A 10,228-nucleotide genomic window follows, 5' to 3' on the forward strand; every position below is an offset into this window, starting at 1 on the left:
ATTTTAACGTAAGTTCATTGTCGGTGAAGACAGTGAACTAGGGATCTCTAGAAATATAGTTTTAGTATGAGATCAATGCTTTTAAAGACTGAATGAAAAATCTATACTTTCAAGTTTTAACTTTAAATCACTGCCTATGATTTTGTTGTATGCAAGACCTTAGTATTAAAAGACTTCAATAGACAAGACCTTAGCATGCAAGACCTTGGTATACTAAGACACTCATGTGCAACATTTTGCGATGTGTAACTTTAAAATAAAAGATCTTGTTATATAATGAGATTAGTATCAAGACCTTAGTATGCAAGACCTTTCTATACAAGACCTTTGTATGCAAGACCTTACTATGCCAGACCTTAGTTTTCATCCCTTAATTAGTATGCAAGAGCTTAGTATGCTAGACCCGAATATTACAAGACCTTAGTATGCAAGACCTTAGTATTCAAGACTATAGCATGAAAGATCTTAGTATGCTAGACTTGAATATTACAAGACCTTAGTATGAAAGACTTCAGTATGATAGACCTTAGTATTCAAGACCTAAGTATGCTAGGCCTATATGTATCCAAGATCTTATTACAGAGACCTTCATATGCAAGAATCCTTGCTTCAAACATATGGAATTTTCATAAGGTTTTTCTTTTTTTTTAGAACCAGTTGTATCTACCGCTGCCTACGACGAAGTATGGTTCTTATGTTTTGATGGTAACCTACTACCAGGAAACAAAAGCTGTCAGCAGTTTGTTCATTGATGTAAGGGCTGGGTTCGGTCACCAAGTTGGTCAAATACGAACATTTTATTGCAAGTAAGATCACTGTGCTTTGTTGTCAAAATTTAGAGTTGTGTAGTGGTCGTGTAAGAATAATTTTCTTCTGTGTTCAATTGCATAGATACACGTTTGGATGTCGTCAGGTTGCTACAGACTACCAGAACAAAGTGAAAGCCTTCGGTCTTTTATCGAACTCGAAGAACCATTTGACTATTAGTGCAAATACCGTGGTTTCGTTGGTATGTATGTTGTAATCTACCGCACAAATAATTATGTGCTCGCTGAAATTATTATGCATAATAATATAACTAGCATTCACAACAGCTTATTGCACTTGACAGTTCTGTGCCACTGGGATTTCATAGGGTTTGTATGGTATTAGTCAAAGCAAACCAAGTTAAAAGTAGTATCATAAACGGATTTTGGTCTCAAATTAATTACGGAAGAGCTTTGTAAAATGAAAGCGACATTATCTAAGTTAGAGCAGCCACAAAAACGTAATCATATTTTCCATAAGTTGCAACGAACATTGACAAACTAGTGAGTAACTTAAATAAGCAGGTGGAACAAATAGCTATTGCAGAATGAAGTATCTTATGCAGATTTTCTGAAGTATCTTATGCAGATTTTCTTTTAATGCTTATATAATTATATATTATATAAGCATTAAAAGAAAATCTGCATAAGATACTTCATTCTGCAATAGCTACTTGTTCGCCAAACGTGGGTCCCGTTTTTTTCTGAGGACACCCTGTAAAATGCTGAGAATATCCTGTAAGATGCTGAGATAATGGAGAGTTATTAAATGGTCGATTGGACCGAAAATAAGGCACTGACATGTAGTATAAATCACGGGTTTGAATTAAAGATTTCAGCTCTTTTCATTGATTAATCTTTTCGAAGTACGCAAAATGTTAATTTCAGACAAGCAAAAATCACTCAAAAGTAGATTGAGAAAGTATACTACTTCAAAATCTATTTTCAAACTGCTCATGCTCAACGATACGCTACGGTATTATAAGGGCGATGTGGAAATCGGCTTAAAGTTGGAATTATTGTGACCGAATATAGGGCAGTGGTGTAAGTCGTCAGCTATTTCTCTCCCTCCCCCCCCCATCCTCTAAAACAATTATATACGATATTCGAAATTGATATTACCACTCAGCCCATTCAGAAATCATTGTCTGGTACCCTTGGCTTTGGGACGATTGGATTCTTAGCATTAATCACTGAGTGACAGTTATATCTACGCTCAGTTTTCTTAATTTTAACTTCAGCGATACTTTAATAACCCGGGGGATGTCAGTTTGGCCTAAAAAGGCCGAATTTCTTGATTTTTGCTTTATTTCAGTGAAACTCATAAATTATTGGTGAAATAGTTATAGAAAATACAAAATAAAGATGTACGCTAAATCTCGATTTTTGCTTCATTTTGGCCAAATTGCATGGCTACTTTTTATCCGCTCTTTAGCTATTTCATCCCCAGACCACCTGGCAACCCTGTAATAACCTTCTAAAGTGATATAACCTGTAATAACCTTTCCCTTTCTAAAAATCTTTCCGCTTTCGTATCCAGCAAACTTGCCTCCCAAAAAGCAGGCCTTGCACGTACAACCTAATTCTTACCGTCATACTTTTGTTGTTATCTTGTTAGGAATCCGTGATCATTATCCCGATAAAGAAATGGAGCATGGAGTACATTCAGCCTGGGGAATACTGCGTTAAATCAAACGGTACTTGCTTATTGACTACTTATCCCATTCCTAGCAGAGCCATTAAGGTGGAAGCGGAGACTAGTGGCGGTGGGATGCGACCGAGTTTGGCACTCGATTCCTCAGTTCGAGCTGCTTATCTTGCTGGAGACGGAGTACGTAAATTATCTTCGCCGGTAAATAATGTAAACGGCCTGAAAGCTGCGTTCTACTCATTAAACGCATTTTGTATCGTGACGTGTCGTATTGTATCGTGTCATATTGTATCGTATCGTTTCGTAATCGGCTTACGTGTAAGAATGTTTATTCGTTTGGCAAATCAAGTCTTCGATGTTTTTTTTCTCATGAACTTGCGCAGTAATACATGAAAAAAAATCAAAGTAAACATCAATAAATTTGATCTTGTCTACGCTTATAACATACAACATAAGACGTTGATGTAGCTACTTCATCTCCATAATGCTCGGGTTTTATTAGGAGGACGGTACATATGATATTAATTTTCTTGATTTCTTTTACGTATTATATCACATTCCCACTGCCTCATCTCCCAGTGTCCCTAACTATCAATAAATCTTCTCCAGGTATCCCTTCGTATTAGGAGTACGATTGCTCCAGGCCGTTACATAGTCATCGTGCATTATTATCAGCCGTCCTACGGTGATTACAAAGGAAAGATCATTCTCGAGAGTGGTCGCGTCACAGCTTTATACCTCAAGTTCCAACATTGCCCGAACGTGGGCGGTTGCCGAGCGCTTGCCCGAGATAAAACTACCGACATGCCTCGATCGCTGTACATCAGCGCGAATTTAGATATCACTATTTTGAATAAAGATGCTCCCGATAGAGAAGTGTGGATTGTAAGTATACCTTACACTTTTTGTTAACAACCATGGAACTTGATTTTTTGAATAGTATATAAAAAGGTAGAGTACGACTACAAAGCTTAGTAAAAAAATATTTCGATCTTTCAATTTACTTTATCTAAGTCAGTGTGAATAAAAAAAGCAATCCTACATCTGCACAAGTTTCACAGTTTAGCTGCGAGATACCTCTCCTCTGCTTTTATTTTTACCCTTCCACTCATTTGATTTTTTGACCCTCTTTTTTAATTCTATTCTGCCATCGTTTTGATTTGCTGTCTCTCAAAAAAACCGATTTTTTAATATGAATCGCATCCTCACTCTTAATTTTTGAATTAATAAATGAGCGCTTTCGTGCTCTTAACAGCGATAGTGTTGAGAAAGAATTTTTTTTATTAATTTGACCATGTGTGGTAAGACTCATTCGTGACACTTTCTTTCTTTGGCGCATGCCCAGTATATGAACAGTGAGCATTCAGTGTTTAGGGAACAACAGATCTAATACTGCTTATTTGAGATTGTGCAGGGGATTTGGGTAAGGCTTAGCTCAACGTTCCTGCACTTCATGTAATATCAAACCTAGGAACCTACGTGAACTAAACATATGATCGTTTTGTAGAATAGCAGTAGCCGAAGAATCAAGCGAACTAGCTAATAGTGTCTTTATCAGATTCCTCATTGAAAATGAAAGCGGGGTTTGTTTTTCCAGTGATACATCATTTGACATGTGCATGTATTAGTAATTTAGAAGAAGAATGACACTGGAATTTTTTCGAAAATGTCCTTAGAAAGTTGCTTGCTAAAGCTCACTGACGTCAAATCCATAACCCATTTTTTCTAGGACTATGTTCTGTTTGTGCCAAACCGTCATTTTACAAACGACATGGAAAAACAACTGCCGGTAAACTTGGCAACGAGGTTCATCAAACAATGTGGCAGGAACCATCTCGTCATCAACAGCTCCGACGAGTTTTGTAAGCAGTCCGTATTCAAAATGACAACGATGTTCAATGGCGATTTGGCTGCGTGTGATTGCAACGGGCGCGGCTCGATGTCGTCCTCATGTGAGCAATTTGGTGGGCAATGCACGTGCAAAGCCAATATTGTCGGACGAAAATGCGACAAATGTAGAGGTGGTTACACTGGCTTCCCGAACTGCAGGCGTAGATAAGGTTTGAAAGTTTCATATAATCGACCATATTTTTGCTATTAATTTTTAGGTTATGTTACGCAGCATGCACTGAGAGTTTCAGTCGTAGTGCATATTTCTATTCATAGACAAGGCATGATGAGCTTGCAGGGATGTATATGTAATGAGATAAATATGTTGTCAACAATAAGATCGGCGTCTAAGAGTTTATCACAAACCTTTATTATCTCTTAATAAATGTTTTCTCATTTTGTAAAAAGCAGAAAATACTCGTTTGTAAACCATTAAAAAAAAATTTAAGTCAATTTCGCGGAATAGAACAACAGCAAAACTCGTCACTTGTATTCACGTGTTTTTTCTTTATCAAATTTCTTTTGATATGACAACCTTTTTTCTTGTGCATTTTGTCCACGTTTACTTTGACTTCAGTTCAAAACTCCTTTACAGGATCTTGACAAACCTTGCAGCAAAGAAAGTCACTTTACAGAAATTTTCATAGCAAAGTTTTCTGCTACATGGCCAAAATGCTAGCTGTATGCATTCCGACAATACCACAGACTTCCAATTTCATGTATATACAGTCCAATACATATATATATATATAATTTATAGTTTGATTATTTTAACAAGTATTTTTGCTGATTTCGATCCTTTATATAATACTTTTTACTTACTAGTTTTTACACACTTTCATTTCATGCAGCATTACCCAAAGTATTCCACTTGGAATGTGTTTCTGGGTGCACTCTGTTAAGTACAATAGTTGTTTTTAATAAGAGTTTTTCCTAGTGAAACTTGAACTTATTGATGCATAGCGCAACACTTTCAAAACACTTGGAGTAAAAGAGTGTAATACTGCCATTGTTTTGCATATATCTCCTTGATGTGTTCTTTCAGCGACTGTTTGCTTGATAAAAACAGACAAACAGCAACTGAAAGAAGACATCGTAGAAATTAAACTTTATATTTGTTCATTTCTTTGGTTTGAATCTGAAGTTGTTACCTCGTCTTTATGATCGCTCATCTAGGCTATTGTTTGATTCGCTATGTTGCCATGCTGTTGCTTGCTGATTGTTTGTAACTGTAAATTAAGGAAAGTTATGTTTCATTGCACGGACCGATCCTGGAGTATGTAAAGACTCAGGTATTGTTATCAGATCACTTCTGACAAAGGCACTTGACTGGACTATATAAGGACTCAAGTTCCAACATCAGATCACTCCTAATGAAGACACTACACTGGAGTTTATAAGAACTCAAGTTTTAACATCAGATCACTCTTATAAAGGCACAAGACTGGAGTATATTACGATACCAGTTTCAACAACAGATCACTTCTGATGAAGGCACCAAGTTCCCAAATCAAATCACTCCTAATAAAGAAACTTTTCATGTGAAAATGTTCACGTGATCTTACCTATTTTCAGTTTGATGCAAACCGCAGCACGTTCAAAATATTTGATACTTTCCCGGATGTTTCCTGAGACGTGCAAAACATTGCCAATGCTTGCGTAGCATTTAGTTTCTGCGATTTTATTGCGTACAGACACCGCCAACTTCAATCGCATCTCGTAGTATTTAATGGCTTTCTCGAAATCCGCCATACACTCGTAGGCACGCGCTAAGTTGTTCAGGAATTTGCCTTCGGCCTTTTTGTCGTTTTCTATCTTCGCCAACTCCAGTCCTTCTTCAAAGCAGTCAAGCGCGCGGCCATAGTCTTGAGCTTGTCTTGAAGCGCATCCCAGGTTGCAAAGCGCTCGTCGTTTAATTCGTCTGTCATTCTGAATAGTTGACAAAGCCAGTTGACGTTCGAAGCAAGCGATGGCTTGTTTGTTGCGACCGACTTTGTGATAGACTATTCCTAACATATTAAAATATTGACTACATTCCCTCTGATTTGTTTGTAAAAACTCAAGTTTAATCTTTAAATTTAAGTCGTCGTATTTCTTACGTTAATGCTCTTATATCAGTGGAGAACTCTCATACCTTTGTGATGTTCGAATTTTAGCTGTTTTGCTACGTCTTATGATGCTTTTAATTGAATTAATCTAAGGTTGAAGCACTAGTCTTATGCACGTACTTGTGTTTAGTGTTTTGTCCAGAGTGTTATTATATTGAAATTCGAGTCCTTTTATGTTTCAGTCTAGTGTTTTCATCAGGGGTGATTTGTTATTAAAACTCGAGTTCTTATAAAGTCCAGTCTAGTATCCTCTTCGGGAGTGATTTAAAGGTAAACTGGAATTCTAAAATACTTAATCTATTTTGTTTAATATGCGTAATTTTATATTGAGACTCGAGTCCTTATATTCTTCAGTCTAGTGTTTCACAAGGAGTGATCTAATGTTGAAATTTGAGTTGTATTTCAGCCTAGTGTCTTCTTCAGAAAACGTTGAAACAGGATTTTTTATATACTCCAGTCAATTATGTTCACCAGGAGTGACTTAATTTAAAACGTTGGGGCTTTATCATTCTGTTATAGTGTCTTCATCTGGTATTGAAACTTTGATGTTTTTATGCTCTAATCTTAAATCGAATTTATTCTTACACGAAACCTTATTCCCTCAATTCTTAAACGAGACACTGGCTTTTAATTATGCATATCATACCTAAATCATTTTGAGCATTGGCTTCATCAATCCATTTCTTTGCTTTCTTGGCTTTCTCAATAATCATTTTATAATTAGATATCTGACTCTGAAGGTTATCCCTTTCAATATCTACCGTATCCCTTTCATTCTCTACCGTTTCTTTATCTATTTCAGTTGAGTCGGACAATTCAACATTACTGCCGTTATGTCTTTCTTTTGTCGCCATTATTCCCATTTTCTGCGCATTCCCGATCTCATTATTAATTTAACAAAGAGCAGGTAAAGCGATATTGTGATCCTGTAATTGGTCGTTCAAACTTGTGTAGCTTGTGGCGACTTTTACTTGGAAACTGCATATTAAGTACTGCCTTTCCCCCTTAGGTAAGTCAATCTCCAATCATCATTGGCTATATTCAACAAAAACATGATCAACTTCGCAGTTCGTATTCTGAGAAATCGTAGAATTTTATAGATATAAGAGTGGCGTGGTTTTTACCAGCATAAATTAGTTTTTGCTGAAGTTCTTACTTTTTTATTTCGCACTAAACTTCGAATGCTGCAATTGGCGTTGTGAGCCTGAAACGTATTTGTGTCCTCAAACGTCTAATTATTTCTAAGTGCGGATCCCACTTTATAGCCTATAGGAGAGCAATACCAATACTATATCTACATTATTATTGCGACGTTCTCTGCACATACAATTTTTAAAAGCCCAACTTACCTAGATTCGGCGAGAAGCTCTTAAATGATTTTGGGAAATTGAAGCAATCCAGTATTTATCACAAGACAAATTTACTTAAAGGTTTTCGCAGTATTCATAGTATGTTGATACATAGCTTACTAAATATCAATAATCGTCTTGCATCAACTTGAAAATTACTTCAGAGAAAACTATCACAATAGAGAAAGTTCAATTAAAAATGCTCTAAAAGCTTTATAATTTAAGTGGGGACTCCTTTCCGTGCAGTGACGTATATAGAAGCCACTGTGGTCGCTCACCCTCGTCATATTTAAACACCCATATTTAGTTATGCCAACACAAAACGAACCAAGTGCAAAGAAATTTCGTTGCGTCGTCTAGGTTTTACAGCCATTTCTTGGAAAATCCGACTGACACAAATAACGGAAAATTTTGTCGTTTGCCCAAGAAATGTAATATAATAATTAGAATTGTCGTCGTTCGAAATGAATTCACCCCCCAAATGCGTAAGTTTCCGTCGTATAGATTCTTTATGAAATCAGACTAATAGTTTGAAACTATACTATTGGTATTCAAATCATTGCATCCGAATAAAAACTAGTTTTTTGCTACTGATCTATAATACACTTACACAGTCTTTAAAATATTTGTAACAAGATGGCTGGGGCTAACGCACTGAAACATATCGAGTTGCACATCAAACTGTAAGATGAGTGCAAAGATCTTGTCGTTTTTATCGGACTTAAAGAATATTAGAAAACGTTTATCTGAACTCAATTTTCCGTGTATACAGAAGTGTTGAAACGGCCAATTGTTTTGTCATATAGTTGACGAAATCGAAACTGACATTCATGAGACTTGATTTATCTTTCTTGGTAAAACCTACCTTCAAAAATGTGTTTTTGTCTAATGTTTAGCGAGATTTTAACTTCTTCCTTTGATTAAAACTTTATGCTTTCGCTGCAAATATAGTTTTAGATCTTCGTTCCATGAACACACCTCCATTCCAGTAGCGTAGCTGTTATATCGTCAATATCTTCCATCGTGAGAGAGCCTTTGTTGTGTATGTTACGCACTGTAAACACGACTAACATACGCTACGTAACGTCGAAACATTTAACTTGACTTTATTCTCGATGTTTTGACTTGTTACCAAGGATTCAGAAATTTTTTCAATTATTGAACATCAAGACACCTGTTTTATCACAATCGTTATTCATTATTTCGAGTAAGTCGTTGCTTTAAAACACTTTATAAAATGCTGCGTAGTTGATTGTTTCGTTGAAATGCTCAATTAAGTTTATAATTTCGTGTATAATACAAGTTCAATATCTTTATAGAATTGTAAAACTTCTTTAGTTTTCGTTGAGTCATTGCCATTTTCAAAACTTGTTCGGCTGAACAACTTCTCAAGTCTCTCAGCTCACTAAAGCAATGGAAAACAGAGCGTACTTTTTAAATTTCAATTGCTACGTTATTTTCATGCCCACACATGTTATTTAAAGTATTTTAGAAAATTTGAAAAGAATGGAGTGCGTTATAATTGCTATAATTTGCATAACCCCCACTTGGAATCATTTAAACGTACTTGAAACGACCTATTTGTTCGTAGAATTTTAAAACATGAGTTATACATACGTATATTTTACACGTCTTTATGATTAAAAGATGACTTTAATTTTCAGGTGTCGCCTCCTATCGAATGGCAACTTTAGAAAATGTTGTTAATGTCGTCTCTTATCAAAGGACGACTTTTTGAAATGTTGTATAATGTCTACTCTTATGAAACAGTGAGTCACTATGTAATGACAATGTAGCGAAAATGTAGTAGTTATCATCTAGTCACAATGTAATTGGATGAAATAATTTTCAAATAAATTTACTCTCTTTTAAACAGGGGCATAATTTGAACCCTGGTTGGGGTCAGAATGCCCTGAAGATATGCGACACCGCTTATCGATAAAAAATATTTATCAAGATGAGCCACGACGAGACTCTATCACATCTCAATATTTTTCTCTTTTGTTTTCCCACCCGATTCAAACGTTATAACTTGTAACCAATAAGTTTTTTTGTTATCAATAAATTATTGGAATTGTCGAGGGTTAGCGGGGAGGGCCTAGGGTTTGGATCGAGTTCATTGTGTATTCAAAAACAATGATCTTAATATCTGTTCGAAATTATCAAGCATTATATACAATAGCTTTACTGGGTTAGAACCATTTAAAACATTCGGATCTGCTGCGTTTTCATTTGAATTAGCATTGTTGTGTATAATTTGTACATGAAACTTCATTAAAATCAAAAGCCAATATTGTTTGATAACTAAGCTGACGGGAATTTAAGGCCAAACAAAGTTGTTCAAGCAAATCTTTCCAGAAAAATCACGTTGTATTTTCTTGTATAGTATCTATAACTGTTGAAATGTATCAGAGTATTTTGTTT

The 10,228-nt window shown here is 35.8% G+C and overlaps 2 protein-coding genes and 1 long non-coding RNA gene across 6 annotated transcripts in view; 1 reads left to right on the plus strand and 2 right to left on the minus strand.

Moving 5' to 3' along the window:
• LOC124450710 (laminin subunit alpha-3-like) overlaps positions 1 to 9,677 on the plus strand; it is a 31,382-nt gene extending 21,705 nt beyond the window's left edge. The window contains exons 30-35 of one of the 4 annotated variants that reach the window (XM_047001349.1): positions 652 to 806; positions 892 to 1,009; positions 2,425 to 2,658; positions 3,067 to 3,342; positions 4,187 to 4,517; positions 4,943 to 5,469. In XM_047001349.1, the coding sequence (XP_046857305.1) occupies positions 652 to 806; positions 892 to 1,009; positions 2,425 to 2,658; positions 3,067 to 3,342; positions 4,187 to 4,516 (1,113 nt within the window). In that variant the 3' untranslated portion in view covers position 4,517; positions 4,943 to 5,469. Of the gene's footprint in view, positions 1 to 651; positions 807 to 891; positions 1,010 to 2,424; positions 2,659 to 3,066; positions 3,343 to 4,186; positions 4,834 to 4,942; positions 5,470 to 9,468 lie in introns of those variants that run through there. The other 3 variants (XM_047001348.1, XM_047001350.1, XM_047001351.1) reach the window with 3 other exon arrangements.
• Positions 4,696 to 6,363, minus strand: LOC124452138 (tetratricopeptide repeat protein 28-like). The gene is made up of 2 exons (XM_047002727.1): positions 5,913 to 6,363; positions 4,696 to 5,576 (listed from the first exon to the last, which is right to left on the minus strand). Exons 1-2 carry the CDS (start codon positions 6,361 to 6,363, stop codon positions 5,506 to 5,508), a joined length of 522 nt encoding a protein of 173 aa, XP_046858683.1. The 3' UTR covers positions 4,696 to 5,505.
• Positions 7,004 to 8,838, minus strand: LOC124450712. Its single transcript, XR_006950180.1, has 2 exons — positions 8,670 to 8,838; positions 7,004 to 7,490 (listed from the first exon to the last, which is right to left on the minus strand). It is a non-coding gene; the product is annotated as an uncharacterized LOC124450712 (long non-coding RNA).
• Positions 9,678 to 10,228: the final 551 nt, after the last annotated feature.

Source organism: Xenia sp. Carnegie-2017, unplaced genomic scaffold, assembly GCF_021976095.1.
Source record: "Xenia sp. Carnegie-2017 unplaced genomic scaffold, XeniaSp_v1 HiC_scaffold_24, whole genome shotgun sequence".
NCBI classification, from domain to species: Eukaryota; Metazoa; Cnidaria; class Anthozoa; order Malacalcyonacea; family Xeniidae; genus Xenia; species Xenia sp. Carnegie-2017.